This window comes from Magnolia sinica, chromosome 11, assembly GCF_029962835.1.
Source record: "Magnolia sinica isolate HGM2019 chromosome 11, MsV1, whole genome shotgun sequence".
Taxonomy (NCBI): domain Eukaryota; kingdom Viridiplantae; phylum Streptophyta; class Magnoliopsida; order Magnoliales; family Magnoliaceae; genus Magnolia; species Magnolia sinica.
In genome coordinates this window covers 51,420,541-51,437,631 of record NC_080583.1, presented here as the reverse complement: position 1 = coordinate 51,437,631, position 17,091 = coordinate 51,420,541, and the positions used below count along the sequence as shown (strand labels likewise).

Genomic DNA, 17,091 nt, shown 5'->3' with positions numbered 1-17,091 from the left:
CAACAGTATTTTATCCATGACATGTTCTACGTGGAAGTCGACGGTATAGAACGACTTCTCAATGTTGAAACAGATCGTCTGCTCTAACATTGAGCCATGGATCCGGACCCATTTGACTAACAATAGTTTTGTTTTGTTTTCTTCTTATGAAAGGGTCAAAGATGATGCATTTAAAGCATGCTTTTCGGCATCAAAACTCTTTTTTGCATAGATATCTATCTGCAAATACTGAGTTGAGGTATGAGCAAAGCAAATTCCAGCCAAACCTCAGATGTATACCTTGATACTATTCAAAACTATTGTGTGACAGTGGGATCTAACGCCTATGATTGAAACTATTGGTATTGGTGCCAACTGACTGATGGAGTGGATGTCACAGGTTCCTTGTAATCATTTAGATGGTTATCCGGCACTTAAACATCTGGATCACCACAAAACCATGTTTCTATCCCCAAGACCAGAGACCTAACTACGATAGCAGAGAGAGTGTGGCACTGGACTCACCTGCATTACCATTCCTACCTGGCCTAAGTCAGGGCCCCCAATTATCCAACCCATGGTATGAAACCAGATCAGGAGCTTCCGTGTCCAAGTTGCATCCCACGAGTCTCATACCATGGTCTACTACTTATAGTGGTTCTTTTAGAATCAAAAGCAATTCAATATAGGATATGATTGGACTATTTTGTTTCTTGATCTCCACTCCCAATTTTTAATTGCATCAATTGGACGATTAGGATAATTCATTCTTTTTTCTTTTTTTCTTTTTTTTTTCTTCTTTTTTTTTTTTTGGTGTGCAGCACAGCTTGCTCTATTGGCAAGATTGGATGGACCATCCAGATCATTGACTGGACATGGCACCTGCGTGCATGTGGGAAATGGTATTATGAGGTCGAGCTCTGTGGGCCCCACCGTGATGTGTGACGGACATCCATCCCATTAATCAGATGCACCCTTCCATGGTGAGCCATGGGCCTAAAAATAGGCCAATCCATGACTTAGGTGGGCCACTCCACAGACAACAGTAGAGAGCAGATGCCTGCTCATTAAAACCTTCCTGATTGTATATAGGGCCTAGTGAGATGTGGTTTAGACATCCAGCCCATCCATTGTGTGTCCCACTTAGATGAGGGGCCACACCAAATTTCAGGCCATTCATAAATTCAGGTGCGCCCCACCAAGTGCTTTTAAATGTTTTAAGCATAATTTTCCATGGTTTCAAATGGCATGGCCCCCCTAAGTTCCAGATACGGCTGATTTTTTGCACGTCCCATAACCTATAGGGGACCTGCCAAATGCACGATGTGGATGTCCATTACACATCAGGGTGGGGCCCACAGCTCAACCTCATAGTACCATTTCACTATATATAGATAGATAGATATGCTCCCCACAATGATTTTCATTATTTTCCATACTAGCCTCATGTCTAATGCCCAACCACGTACTTCATTCATACAAACAATGGGCGGAAAACCACCAACCTACAAAGCATGCAAGTTACAAGGGTGCCGCCTGGATGGTGTTGGAGGAAGGTCTCTTTAGGAGCAAAGCTATCGATTCTTTAAATCCACCAAGCATGTGTTGGAGATCCTCTCTCCAGGACCAAGTGGGATCATTTAAAGCTCGGATTGAATTTAGGCAGACGAGAAGGGTCCCCCCTTCATGTAAAAGAACCTGCAGTTAATCAAAAGATACCAGAATTTGATAAGCTCAAGAGTAAATCTAGCAAGACAACACAGGCCCACATAAAGAAAACAAGCAATGAGTTCAAGAATGAATATATAATGAATTCTAATTTGTAATTGAGTTCCTTTACTAGTTGTATACATCTTTTTCGGCATTAGAGGCATCATAAGTCATTATTAACAAGAAGCCTACCTGCATTGATTTGGAACAAATCTGATCTATGACAGCCCAGCCAGTTCTAGGTTAACTAAACCTAAAACTCTTTTCAGTAAGCATTCCTCCCCCCGCCCCCGCCCCCCAAAGAAAATATGCCATATTTCCATCAAGGTTTAGTTGGATTGCAGGTTTCTCTGGCATGTGGTAAAAGAACTGCTAGTCAATACAAAGTATGCTCGGAGAATGTTTGTGTGGGTTGCTCAGGTATGTCCTACTTTAAAAACAAGTGCCTAGAGAACACTAATTTTCAAGGGGAAAATTAGAAACCAAAATTCTGGAGAGAGAGAGAGAGAGGGAGGGAGGGAGGGAGGGCCATACAATCGGTTGTAGGTGAAACCTTTTTTTCTTTTTTCTTTTCTTATCCGCAATTGTAGGTGAAACCTTCATAACTTGAATCTATACTACTATTAGAAGACAAGTCACATTACGTTCAGGATTTTTGCAGGGCCAAAATACCCCTACATATCATATGATGAAATTACCCACAAAGAGAAGAATTGAACAATTAATAGGTTGAAATATTCTAATTTGAGACTTTTTAGTAATCCCCCATCAACGAGTGATGCTCATCGTATCAATGGTTTATATCATTGAAATATGACCCTAGATCCAAAGAGAGCACCACCAAAGTATCCTGTAACCAAGCCCAGGTGCGTGTACAAGTAAGCCCATCTTGATGGGGACATCATGCGCACACGCACACGCACAGCGCCCACATGCGCATGCACGCCACCCCCCCTACGCACGTATGTACGATGAAGGAGGGCCCCACCGTCGATCTGGCTTGATGACAACATCTAAGGAGGGCCTCCTAATTAGAAGACGGAGATTTGGTTCAAGAGAGTGGGCCCGATAATCAAGTAAAGTCCATCATGGGATCTCATGATCGGGGCCCACTAGTCGGATTGATTTCATATTTTACGTTTTTGAGTATTTATGTTATTTAAAACATCATGAACGCTTTAGATTTCTTTGATTAGTTTTTATTTTGGTTTACTTCATCGCCAAATAATAGTTGCGCACATGGCGCGAGTTTTGGGGTATAGAGTTTTCCTATAAATAGGCACCCTTTGTAATTCTTTTTTTCATTAAAGTTGAATAAAAATTCCTGCGTGTTTTTCTGCTCTCTGAGTTTCTGAGTTGTGGAAAAATTCAAGTGGGTGAAGCCCTCTCTTTTCGAAGGGCTAACTACTATGCTGCGAAGCCACGTTTATCCCAATCTGCCCCTCCATCTTATTTCACCCAATCCACAACCATCCTCGCTTCAAATCCGTTTGTTTTGCAGCTGTTCGTCTCTCTACAACTAGTTTCCAAAATTTGGCCTTGCAGGAGGGCCGAAACTTCGATGGAGTATTGCACCTCGACCGTACGATGGATCGTCACAAAAATTGGAGGGTTTGGAGACCTCCCCTGGCCGACCAAGGCCAAAGAGTCTGTTTTGGGAAACGGGCCCCGCTCGCATGTGCAGTCAGGCTCGTGCGCATGTGTGTCAGGCCCTGATGTCGTCCGCACACGTAGACGTTTGCTGATTCAGGTTTTTCTTTCTTATTTCCTCTCTTTTATACCAGTTTTTATAAACCCTAGCCCTAGATTGCATTATCCCTAATTTATTTGCCCATTTTCTAACCCTAGAGTTCCTTAAATTGAAATTGGAGAATCCCTTGGACTAGGGACTGATTACTATGCATGTATGGCTAATTTATATTTCCCTTTGAGCATCGTTTGGTCCATAATTTTATTGATCCAGTCCTAACCTGTGTAGGCCTAGACCCGTGCAGATTCCCCTTTACTTGAATGTTTTCTTTTTTTCTTTTTTTTCTAGCATGTGGAATTATTATGTGATTGTTCTGAATTAGTGTGATCTAAGCCTGAAATCTTGCATATCATATTTAAATTTCATGTACTGCATCACATCTGCATGCCAATCCATATGCCAATGTGGAATAGTATGAAAGTATGCAAGATCCAAGCCATTTAATAGCCCACCATGTGGATGCCCTTGCCTAAAAAGTGGTTTCGTCCACTGGCATGCGGATTTACAGTTTATGAAAGCGATATGGCCATCAACAGGCCCAAGTTGAGATTACCAGTTTGAATTATAGGCAAGGTTATCTACACGATGAAACCAACTCGATTAACAGCTTGGATCTCATACTTGTGTTTTAATTTCACACATAAGTTGGCATGCAGATGTGACCCTTTGTACACGTGTAGGCTTAACAGAACTCCCCTAATTAGTAAAGAGTGCTATGATAGTTCACTGTTATTTTAAAAATGACTGGGACTGTATGCACATGGCATAGTTATACGGCAATTCAAACTGTCCAAATTGCTGCCCCAATTATGAACGGATTGTAATTTAAATAAAAATAAATAAATAAAGTGAGAAGATGGCATTAATTGTCTGATATTGCCCATCGAATTTGCACCACTTAACTCTTTTAATCATCCATTTGATATCCACAACTGAATGGTTAGGATTTCTAGTTAGTGCGATTTAAAAGAGGTGCTCCACCAACATCTGCCCTACAATTTCTGGTGGTCTTGATAGACATGCACAAGTGCCACAAGTGAGGGTAAGTTGCCACATTTTTCAAGATGGTGAACTATCACACATGAGGGTAGTTCCTTCATACTATAAAAATAATCTGTGACCTTTCCAATAAATATAATTTTAGCATGTAGAAAGGAGAATATCTACACGCCAATCCGTGTGCCGTCATAGCAAGCATATGGGAGATCCCAGCTGTCAATATGCACTTGTCTAGATGCCCTGCTGAAAAATTGGGTTGGACCGCTTATCAGGTGACGGCAATTTATGGACTAAATGGATGGAGAAAAATTTTGGCCAAGTTTTTAACATTACTAGTAGGGAACTGCATGATTCCCGGTGCACATGGCAGGATAAATTGGCAGTCTGGTCCATCCATCTATTGGGCCCTAATTACTGATGGCTTATGTTTCCATAATCAAGCCTATTAGACAATCATATCCATCAACTTTCTTCTGACCATTAATTTTTTTCAGTTTCTACTGTTGTTTTAATAGCCATCGGACAGATAAATAGCAATGCCCAATACATGTAATTGTTTTTATACATGTGCCATGACAATATGCTCTCGAGCAATCTGTAGAATATACGGGCTTTACTTGTGTTTCACTTGAATACAATTTTCAATATATGTGTACGAATTCTGAAGACTATAACACGTGAGGTGGTTGAAATTATGTACTAAAGCATCATGGTTAAAACAAGCATACCGTCAACCACAGTGGCAGGAAACCAAGAACAGAAGGAAGAGCGGCAAAAACAATGCATGATAATGCGAGTCCCACACTTTGCTTCACCTGAAAGAACATGTATATTAAAATTGAGATCAACAACATATATGATCACAGTAGTTAACTAGCTGGAAAGGCAATGGAAACAAGATCAATACCAGTGAAATTGTTTGACGGGCTTTAGCAAGACAAAATGGCACACCAGAAATATTGTCCTGCAATAACAGCACATCTGCAACAGCGATAGCAGTTGCACTAGCACGTTGAGCAAGCACGATACCCACGGTAGCAGCAGCAAGTGCAGGTGCATCATTGATGCCATCCCCTACCATTGTTAAACCTCCACCTGCGGAAAAATTTCAGAACTCCTTCAAGTAAATTGATTCTGAGATGCCATCACGTTGGCCTATGCATGAAGAAATCTGTTTATAAACTCATAGGTGACATACATTTGGAATTTAGAATTTGCCTTCGGACGAAAGGAAAAAAAGATTCAAGTAAAACTAATGTTCTTCTTAAAATTTATGACTCACAAGGAACAAACAAATATACAATACGTCAAAGCTCAATTAAATGCGATGACAGGTGATTCTAAGCATAATCTACGCCTAAGAATGAGAAATAAATATGTATAGTTGTTATATTTTCAACAGTGGGATCTAGGGTTTAATGAATATTTCACTTTCCACTGAAAAATTGAGCAGACTAGGAGACCATAAGTGTGCAAGAGTGTGAAAAGAAAATCCCACCATGCAGAATAGTTGTCAAAATAAAATAAAAATAAACTGCATCCTGTGTTCTTTGATTTTACCCAGTAGACTCTAGGGATTTTATGAATAGTTTTTCACTTTTTAACAAGAGAAACGAGCAGGGACACTTACCAACAATGGCATCAAGCAGACTAAAAACCGTCGAGAGGCTAAAAATAAGTCATTGCTAAAGGAAAAAAGCTTCAATGTTGTCAATCCAACTAAGAAGCACGAAAAATAAAAAAGCAAATAGCCATAGGGACTTTGACAGGAGGGTGAAAATGAATAATTTTTTGACTGGATAAGTCAGAGAAAGTCACACTACAATTGTTATTCTCAATGTTTTAAATATCATTATCGCGTAATGTTTCACACCCCTGGGATACAGATACATATCAGTTATCGCATGGGATATATCGGTTGTATCGCGTAATGTATCACTGTCGTTGGGAACATGCGAACATTGCAAAATTGGTCAATTTTTTCGATGAAACTTCATGGATTGTTGAAAAAGACATCAAGACACACTTAGAAATCAAAACATTACAAAAAAGTGCACATAATAGGGGTTTCCTTCGCATGGGGTCCTAATATATGCACTTTTCAATTGAACTGATGCAAGTATATTCAGAGTCTATTCATATAATTTATAAACGTAAGAAGACATGTATGGAAACACAAGCAATACATTCAAAAGAAAAAGAAGAATCACTAGATAATGTTACATACATGTTTAATTTTGTATTTGGATACAAAGATTGCTACTGAATTGCGAGAAATTGAAAATTTTTAATTTTTTTCAATTTTCCGCAACTTGACCCATCTCCCCCAAATCTCAAAATCAAAGTTCCAAATTCATGATTTTTCATGGAAAACATAAAGAATCATATATTTGTAACCATTTGACACTAGTTTAACGTGATTTACAACAAAAACACGGATCGAAAATTGAAAAAGCTCACTGGATTGAATAAGTGGGATATATCGGTACTACCTGTGCGTTTCGTATCACACAGGTGGGATACAAGATATATCGTGGGATATATCGGCCGATATCGTCGATATTTAAAACACTGGTTATTCTCCACTAAAATGAGATTCCAAGAATGTTGGTTTATAAAGAGCTCTTCTTGCTGTGTAAATAATGTGAGACAATTTTGTCATCAACTGGGCAATAAAAAGTAATCCCAAGCATTGCAGACTGCCTTTTGTAATCGAAGAGATTTGTTGTCTTGCCTCAAGGCTAAAAAATTCATTTGCCCATGTTGGCAGAAAATGAATGAGTTGGCCACCAGCTTTAGATAAAGGCAGGATATCTCACCATCTCTATTTGAATGAAGCTGTGTTATTTTAGGAAAAAAGAAAAAAACACGTGACACAATTTCAATGAAATTTACAAATGCTACCAGGCATAGATTTTGATTAAAAAGACAGAAAAAGAAATAAAGAACAGTATCAGGCATAGAGATCCAGCACTAATTGGTTAGTCAAAGTCCAATTTTCAGGTCAACCGGTGTTTATCATTCTAGATCACATTAAGGCCTTAGTATGCTCAAAATTAAGGATAATTAAATACTAAGGACATGTTTGGGATAGCCCTATGCAATACATTTTCATATGAAGTTGCATGATATGCCGAGCAAGGATGCCTGAAAACATCAGATATGTAACAGGATCCTACAAGTCATCCAGGGAACCCACATTGTCATACAAAGATCAGCCATACCCAGATATTTTGAACTAAAAACCACAAAAGATACGTAAAATTATTCTAAGCATATGCTAAAAGAAAAAATACTTAAAAGTTACATCTACATTGACAATAGTTTTCATTCTCGTTATCCTATCATGAATTGTAATAGGGGATAAATCGCATAATTCAAATAGAAAACCCTTTGCCCATGTACATGCATGTTTTTGTATAATTCAAAAGAAAAACTCTTTGTCCGTTTACATGTATTCATTTATATAATTCAAAAGGAAAACAAGAAATGTCCAGAAAATATATCCCACCTGGCCCTTAACATCTATGAATCATAATCTCTGCCTTAGCCCTTGCCATTTGCATTGGCACCATCATCCTCATCATCACTAATATTAATATCAATGTCATCTATGATCCTCTTCCTTTTTCCTATATCACACAATTATTCCACTCCATGTATGGTTGAAACTCTTCCAACATCATATATGACCTCGTATTGTCATTCCTTCTCAGAAGAATCAATGTTCAACAATTTGTTGAACAATTAGGGTCTTCTTTTGATTCTTCAAAAATTCTCATTTTTTCCATCATGGTGTGGTTATGTGGAGACTACTTGACTTAAATTGAATTTGAACAACTTAAATTGCATTTCAGGACTCCCAAATGTGGGGTGTCCCAAGCCTTGACATTCTACCCAACTTCTGTAAAAGAGGGGTAACTGTAGACTCCCCACCTTGAGTTGACTTTAGATCAAAGCTTGAAACTCAAAATGATGAAATATCAAGTGAATTTGGATGATTAATGAAGTTCTGGCCCACAAGCCCATTGGTTGGTCCATATTGATTTTGGTAATGAGGGCCTTCGAGGGAAGAGTAAATCCTACTCGTGTGGCTTATAACAAGTACAATTTACTTGTTTGGTGTCGTCCAACAGAGCAACAATTTTGAGGATGCAATATCTCCCTTGTTTTTAAATCAAAATTTGAAGATTCTTGGGTCAATCGTGAAATACTTTGAAAGATCAATGCAGTGGTGGTGTTTGTTGATCAGACGTGTGAATTTTAATATACGGACCACGCAAGCGAATGGTGTCGTGCTGCTCTATGTGCCAGGCCGTGAACAGAATGTTTTGGCCATAATTTGGATGACTATCATGCAACATTTGGATTAACCTTTTGTACTATTAAAGAATGTGATATTGTCCTACATAGGCCCACAGAGAGGCAATTTTTGCTTCTTTTATTATTATTATTATTATTATTATTATTATTATTATTATTATTATTATTAATGACATTCCTTAATTATGATACTTTCATAATATAAAAGGAGACGAGAGGCCCTAACTTCAACCCCTTCTCTTCTCTATACATTCTCTTCTTTTCTCTCTTTCTTCTTCTTCTTCTTCTTCTTCTCCAAATCTTCTTATGTCTTCTTTCATTCATCCCTTAGTGTCCCTTATCTTGCTTGTGCTTTAAATTCCTTAAGAAATCCAGGGTTTCTTTTTTGTTTCTTTTATGTGACGGGCCTTTTGTAATGGTCCGTGTGTACATGAGGGAATAAAGACATCAGCATTTTGAATGATATCACTTCACATGTGATAGTTGCAAACATGTGGGATGTTTGCCCATGTTAGATGTTGTGTTTGTGACTATATTTCTTCATGGCCTATTGGAAGTAGTAGACTTTTGGGCTGATTCTTCTGTTTGTGATGACATTTGTATCGTGTGAAGTGTTCGTGTGGTACTCACCGATTGTGCAAGGTTAGCCCGCATTTGTGCTTGTGAAGTACTCTTCTTTTATTTGTTTTGGAGATAAAAGGTGACCCGAAATCTGGATTTATAAACCTATTTGATTTTCGAAGGGTCTAGATAACCTTTATTAAGTTAAATAAGACAAATCATTTACAGTGGAACCTTCAAGGGGAAATTGAAGTTTTCCTCATGGCCAAGGGGAAATTGAGATATCTGACTATAGAGAAACCTGATGAAGAATCCAGTACTTATGACCAATGGATCTAGGAAAATGCCCAATTTATGACCTGATTATAGAATAGCATGGAACCTTCAATAAGTGCAAATGTCATGTTTCTGGATCAGTGTTTTTAGTAGCGCTCGTAGCGTACGCTACGTAGCATAGCGCTGCCGTAGCGCTACGTAGCGTGTCAAGTAGCGTAAATCCCCTGTAGCGTACGTTATAGGGGTCGTAGCGTACACTACGGACGTGTAGCGTGTAGCGCAGGTAGAGTGCGCTACGCTGCAGTATTTTTTCTTTTTCTTTTTTCTCTGCTATAAAGAGTGGTGAACTCACACCACAACCACTTAACTTTATTTTATATATATATATATATATATATATATATATATATATATATATATATATATATATATATAATGCATATATGTATGCGTGGGTGTGTGAAACTATGTGGGTGGCAGCATCTTGTGATCCAAAAGCCCATCGAATGGGCTTCTTTGGCCAATTGTTGGATGCTACAAGGAGGTCCATTTGGTGCAGTTTCATGATCATTGGAGAAGAAATGATGGAGAAATCAGATTTCCCCAATTCTGGTACCGGTCGGTTTTGGAGCTTCAAATTTTAGAGTTTTCATTAATTGAATCTCATCTTGAGACAACAATAGGTACGCTCGTTCTTTATTTTTTTTGAAATTTTTTGGATGTACAATTTGTATTCTTGATGCTCTTAACTGTGGGATTCGTATTTTGAAGAATGTGACATTTGTATTGTACTTGATGCTCTTATGTGTGGGGTTTTTATTTAAGTGTGGGATTTTTATTTTGAAAAATGTGACATATATATATATATATATATATATTGCTTTTTTCTTACTATTTATCATATTTTCTTTTTCTTTTTCTTTTTAATTAAAAAATATAAGTATTGTGTAGCTTACACTACGCTATTTCGCTACACACTATGGAGGGTTGAATGCTACGCAACACACTACTGCTATTTAAAACATTGTTCTGGATAGGAGTAAGGAAGTGTGGGACGATTTACAAGAGGTGTATTCATCCAATAAAAACATCTCTCGTACTTAGTAGTTATATGCAGAAATGTTCGAGCTCCAACGAGGAGATAATCTCTCCTGATTCTTTTGATCGTCCTATTGCATTCATAAAGTAAACGTACTTGTATCAAACATCCAATCTCGAAATTTGTCTAATTTCATTTTGTATCCCCATGATTTTGAAATTTGTTATCTTTCTCTCATTCTACTCTTCTGTCGTATCAGGAAGCTTTGTCTCACTAGAGGTGGACGTAGGCAATGGAGGAAGAGATTGCTACTCCACATTATAATGAAACCTGGGAGCTGACTAATCTTCTAGCAAGCAAGAATGTTGTTGGATGTTGGTAGGTGTAGACCATTAAGTTGCAGTCCAATGACATTGTTGAATGCTTGAAAGCTCGCTTGGTAGCTAAGCGATATACTCAAAGACACCGTTGTCATATGCAATAACATAAGTGATTATGCCATCGCATATGCGATTTTAATAAGATGGATCACATATGCCATCATGGCATATGCAAAAATAGTGTCGTTTGATGTTATGTGTTCGCATAGAAAACTGTGCGAGAGCATAAGTGTAAAGTATGTGATTGTGCCATCGCATACTTACTATGCGATGGCATAATCACCCAACAATCAGTTTTATGACCGTTGGTGCTTTTTTTCTCTCCCTTTGTGCCTATAAATGGCACACCCAAACCGTTGGGGCTTCTCTCTCTCTCTCTCTCTCTCTCTCTCTCTCTCTCACACACACACACACACACACACACACACACACACACTCTAATCTCATTCTCTTAAGTTTGAACTTTGAGGTTTTGAAAAATCGAGACAACATGCAAGAATCTCTCTCTCTCTCTCTCTCTCTCTCTCTCTCTCTCTCTCTCTCTCTCTCGTCTTTTCTATAATTCTCTTTCAGGTTTGATTTTTTTTTTTTTCTTCCTTCCAAGAATCAAGAGTTTCAACTTTCCAGTCATTAAGTCTCATTCTTTGAAGTTAGAAGGAATGAAGACGAATTATAAGTAAAACTACAACTGCAAACTAGTTACAGCCTTACAGGGGGTCAAGGGCAAAGCTACAATTAGTAAAATTCAAAATTCAAGAATCAATCTTCTTCTCCCTCTCTCCTACAAGAATGAACTGGACCTCTCTCTCTCTCTCTCTCTCTCTCTCTCTCTCTCTCTCTCTCTGCATGTCTTCTTCTTCTCAATCTTCCTCTTTGAAACCCAACCTGAGTTAGAAGTGCAGGCACTACCATAGTGCCAACGAAAAGTTTGCAATAGTGTGTGAACTTTTTGGGTTTATAAGCACCGGTGGCAAGGGACAGCACAAACAATACCTTGCCCACATATCAAAATCCAATGCAAGAGCACACGAAAATGTTACCATAGAGATCGGTAAGGAAATCATGGAATATATTAACAAACATGCTAAAAAAGGACATGATAGTGGGGGTAGTTAGAGAAGAATTTATGGAACAAGAAGCTTATGAGAATATTGATGTTGTTAATATTGATGATGCCTTGGAAAAGAATTTATGGAACAAGAAGCTTATTAGTTGATGTTGTTAATATTGATGATACCCCTCCTACGTCGACGGATGCACTAGACTGATGGGTCCGGCACTTAAAAGATCTCGTAGGCATGGGCCATTGAATAGGTGGTGTGGACCACATCTCAGATGTAGTTAACCAAAAGGGCAAAGGACCCACACAAATAATACTAGAAAACCACTATAAAATTAAAGATAGGACCACAATTCAATATATTGCTAAGTGGTTAAATTAAGCTGGTGCTGCTTTCAACATTGTTAAATTAAAAAGCTTCAAAGTAATGATTAAAGCAATAAGTTAATTTGGACCTTAGACTTAAGCCTTGTTTAGATCATGAAGTGAAAGAAACATGTCTCAAAATAAATGTTGATTTTAATAGAAGCTTATTGTCGAATACAAGATGTATGGAAAATGTATAAATGTGCTTTAATGGCCAATGGATTGACCGATAGTTCCAGTCAGACACTGATTAACTTTTGTTACTTATCCGGTTGGGACAACATTCTTAAGGTTCATGGATGCATCGGCCCATTCCAATACAGGTGAATATTTGTTTAATCAAATAGTATTGTTCAGGAAATATGAGAAGAATATAATGTCCAAGTTATCATGGACAATGCAGCCTCCTATGTAGCTGCCGATTGCCTTCTTATGAAGAAGCCACGCCATTTATTTTGGACTCAATGCACAATACGTTGTATATATATTTAATGTTAGGAGATATAGGTAGGCTCCATATTAAGGTGAATGCTAGGGCTAGAAGAATCATTGTGTTTATGTATAAACATGGCCTTCTATTTCATAACATAAGAAAACAAATTGGTTGTAATTTGATTCTTCCAACCATCACCCGATTTGCAGTGGCCTTTTTAACACTATAAAAGATGTATACCAAAAAAAAGAAAAAGAAGAAGAAGATAATAGAAGCTTTGTATTGTTAGCCAACTAGAATAAGGGGCCTTGATTAAAGAAGGCCGAAGGGAAGTTAATCTAATAAAACTATCCTTTTGCAGTCGTTATGAATACAAGTATTGAGGGCACTAAAATCTTTAGAACCCTTGGTGTGCTAAGATTGGTGGACGGTGATGAGAAGCCAGCTATGGAATAGACCTACGATGTAATGGAGAGGGCTGGATCAAAAAATAAGGAGCACTTTAATAATAAAGACATGATAATAGGCCTTATTTGATATTGTGAATAAAAAGATGAAGTAGCCGAATGTCATGTTTCTTGTATTCGGCTACTTGTCCTTAATCCAGTCATATTCTTTACTTTTGCCTATTGGAGTCGGGCATAACCAATGCATATGATGGGATTTCTTGATATTTTAGAAAGAATGGCTCCAGATAAAGATGAAAAGGATAGGATTTTTTTTTTTTTTTTCTATACTTCTACTTGAAGAGTGCATGGATTTTCTCAAGAGACATAATAATCAGGCATAGAAATTTGAAATTGCAAGTATGAACGTCTTAGCGAGTTACTACAACTTAGAATAATTTCTTACAATCTACAAAATCTAACTTACTCTAACTGTTATTTACACAACTGATTGGTGAGGAATGTAAGGAGCGACTGAACAGAAATGATCTAATACTGAACAAGTTGGCCATGAAGATTCTTAACCTCACATGTTCTACAAGCGGTTGCGAGCACAACTAGAATACATTCAAGCCTGTAAGATTTTCAATACTCTTCAAATGTTGGATTTAGAGTGAATATTAAAAATATCTAATGAGTAATTATTATCACTAATTCACTTTCAATTCAAATGTTATACACATTCACATAGAAAAAAAAAAAGAGGAATCGTCTTACATAAAAGAATCAGAATGACCTACTCTTCATCTAATACAATCAAAAGCTATAGGAACAATTCACTTAACTTCTATGATCCCATCTACCTAGATGATTTAAATGCAAATGATGAGTGGCTTGAAGAGATGGAGGACCCAGCGTTTGTAGGAGAGGGCATAACATGGGCCCAAGTTAAAAATGCCGCGTCTCGATTGGCCCATAGAAAAAGTTCTTTAAATCAAAGACCGAGAAGATGAACGAGGCCTGGTAGCAGTCAAGGCCAAGAAGAAGCTGAGATTTAGGAGATAGATGAAGATGATAATCAACCATTAGATGTAAATGATGAACTCATGAGAAGCGATAAAGAAGAAATAGAAGAAGAGGAAGTACACATAGAAGGAGGTGGTGGTGGTGGTGGAGGTGTGCCACAATGGATTAGGGATCAATGTGTACAACTTGTTTTTGAAATTTGAAATTTTGATTTTTGAGTTTGTAATTGTAGCTTTGTAGTTTGTACAATGTATTTACTATTTCTACATCAAGTCATCAATAAAATTTCTATATTGCTTCCTTTGCCCAATTTGAGTGGGCAATATATATGTCATTTTAGTATTTATTAGTCATTACCTTCTTAGTTAACTTTGTTAATGTAAATATATAATAAATATAATAAAATATGAAAATACAATTCCAAACACTAGTAGTAGTTTTACATATTTTTTTCATAATTTTTAATACTTTTTTCTATTTTTCCTCTTTTTTGCCATTTATAAAAAATAAAAATAAAAATAAAAATGGTTCATGGGATTGCATGTGATTGCATATGCAAGATCACATATGCAATCAACCTCCCTGGACCACTTAGGGTCACACATGCCATTTGACAACATTGCTCAGGAACTTGATGTAGACTATAAAGATGTTTTCACTAGTCGTCAAGCTTAAACTCCATTCAAGTTATTATTTCAGCATCAGTTAACCATAGATGACTTTTGTTCCGGCTTATGCTCACCATTCTGCATGGCAAGGCTTGCCTATCGAGTCACATCATTAAACATTTGACTGTCTCTGAAATTAAATACAGGTGTTGAGGACCTGAGCATTCTTCCTACCGCTGGAGACTGCTGAAATTTTTTACTTTTCTCGCCTTTAAAAACTGCTACTCATATCACCTTGAGTTTCAAGGGGGTGTTAAAAGATAGGATATATATGCATGTGCATACTAAAGATGGGTAGATTGCGGTGCATGCTAAAAATAAGTAGATTTGCTGTTGTTGTTTATGATAACAATAGTTATCCATTCATGTATATTTCAAGGTATTCATAATCGAATACACCAAGCTTTTCAAAATGTAGCCATCTAAGTTTACAGGCCTATCCTGCTTCTCATGAAGTTGGTTGATAGCCAGATGTACCGATGAAGGGTTCGTGCAAACTTTGTTAGTTTTGGAGAGCGAACATGAATAAAAGTTAAAAGAACAGAGAATGGTGCGCATTTCTTGGCATTTGAAAAACTGGAAATATCATTAGCATAACACAGATGCTATTAAATGGTAGACAGCCTGCATTATAACAATGAGACAGGTTCAAGCCCAAGCTGCCTATGAGAACAAAGAACATGGGTGCTACTAAATGTACCATGAAGGCACTGCAGGGATGTTACAAGACTAGTGGATTGAAAATCCAACGTAGTATAATGAACCTCAAGACCATTACCATTATGGAAATAGGAAACTATATTAGTACTAAACAACACAAGTTGGTTGTTGGATTACTACATGACTTGATTGAAGTGCTAAAAGAATAGGGCACACCTAAACCATGCCCAGAGAAAATTTTCAGTGCAAGCAATTTTATGCCCTCTCAACTTCTAGGAAACTACATATTTTTGGAACTATCCTCTAACCAAAAAAGAAAAAAGAAAAGGGAAGGGATCAAACTAAAAGCTGGAAGAGAATGCCACATCTGTCATTATCATTAATCTGTCAGATTGCAGTCTGTGACAAAAATAAATAAATAAATATCATTAATGAGACAAATTGGTGCCAGGAAGAAAATAAACCAATGTACATTGAAGGCAGTCTCACCAGCATCCCTTGAAATACTTTTCACTTTATTAAGCTTATCCTCGGGCTTGAGGCTGCAGTAGACTTCATTGATACCCACAGTGTTTGCAACTCTCAGTGCACTTGATTCATGGTCGCCAGTTAGCATCATTACACGTAGCTTTGCCTGATCTCTTAATGCAGCTATAATGTTGGCAACACTAGGTCGGGGCTTATCTTCGAAATGAAATAGTGTTACCTGTAACAAAATTATTTATTATTTATGGCATTCGGCATTACTATAAGAATACTGTACAAATTCAATTTTACAGTTTCATGGATATTGCGATTTCATACGACAAACAAAACAAAAGTCATAAACTGAAATAACATGTCACAATATGGAAGGGTGTGTATCCTCAATTTGTATATAGCTCATGTATGACCAACAATATGAGAAGGTACATCCTAAACTGGTAAAGAACTATCAAAACTTCAAATTACAGTCAATGCAGTTTTGGACAGGTGAGGTTAAAGAGCCTAGTCCAGGGGAATATGAGTCGTCTAGCCACATGGAATGTGGGAAGATTAATGGGTAAGAGTTGCTATGGATGTGTGGCAAGATAAGAAAGGATAGAATTAGAAACGAATGCATTTGACAAAACTTAGGTGTAGCACCAATAGGTAATAAGATAAGAGGAAGTATATTTAGATGGTTTGATCATGTGCAATAGAGACCAAGGACTGCACCGGTTAAATGCAGGGCTCTAGAAGGAAAAAAGGAAGGCTGAAAGGATGGGAGGATGAGGTAAGAAAATATTTTAGGACGGATGGTTTAACTGAGGTAAGGTCCATGATAAAGTGAAATGACGAAACAGAATTCCTGTAGTTGACCCGAATTAGTTGGGTAAGGCTTATATGATGATGATGATGATGATAACTCAATGCAGTTCTTCATTTATTTATTTATTTTTTCCTATCACTAAAAGATTGTGCCAGAACATAATTCTGCGACCCAAAATAAATAT

At 37.4% G+C, this 17,091-nt stretch overlaps 1 protein-coding gene across 3 annotated transcripts in view; it reads right to left on the bottom strand.

Moving 5' to 3' along the window:
- Positions 1-1,384: 1,384 nt before the first annotated feature.
- LOC131219133 (probable cadmium/zinc-transporting ATPase HMA1, chloroplastic) overlaps positions 1,385-17,091 on the bottom strand; it is a 132,907-nt gene continuing 117,200 nt past the window's right edge. For 2 of the 3 annotated variants that reach the window (XM_058214137.1, XM_058214135.1), the window contains 4 exons: positions 16,106-16,322; positions 5,346-5,533; positions 5,167-5,253; positions 1,385-1,677 (listed from right to left, as the gene is read on the bottom strand). In XM_058214137.1, the coding sequence (XP_058070120.1) occupies positions 1,501-1,677; positions 5,167-5,253; positions 5,346-5,533; positions 16,106-16,322 (669 nt within the window). In that variant the 3' untranslated portion in view covers positions 1,385-1,500. The remainder of the gene's footprint in view (positions 1,678-5,166; positions 5,254-5,345; positions 5,534-16,105; positions 16,323-17,091) is intronic. The other variant, XM_058214136.1, reaches the window with a different exon arrangement.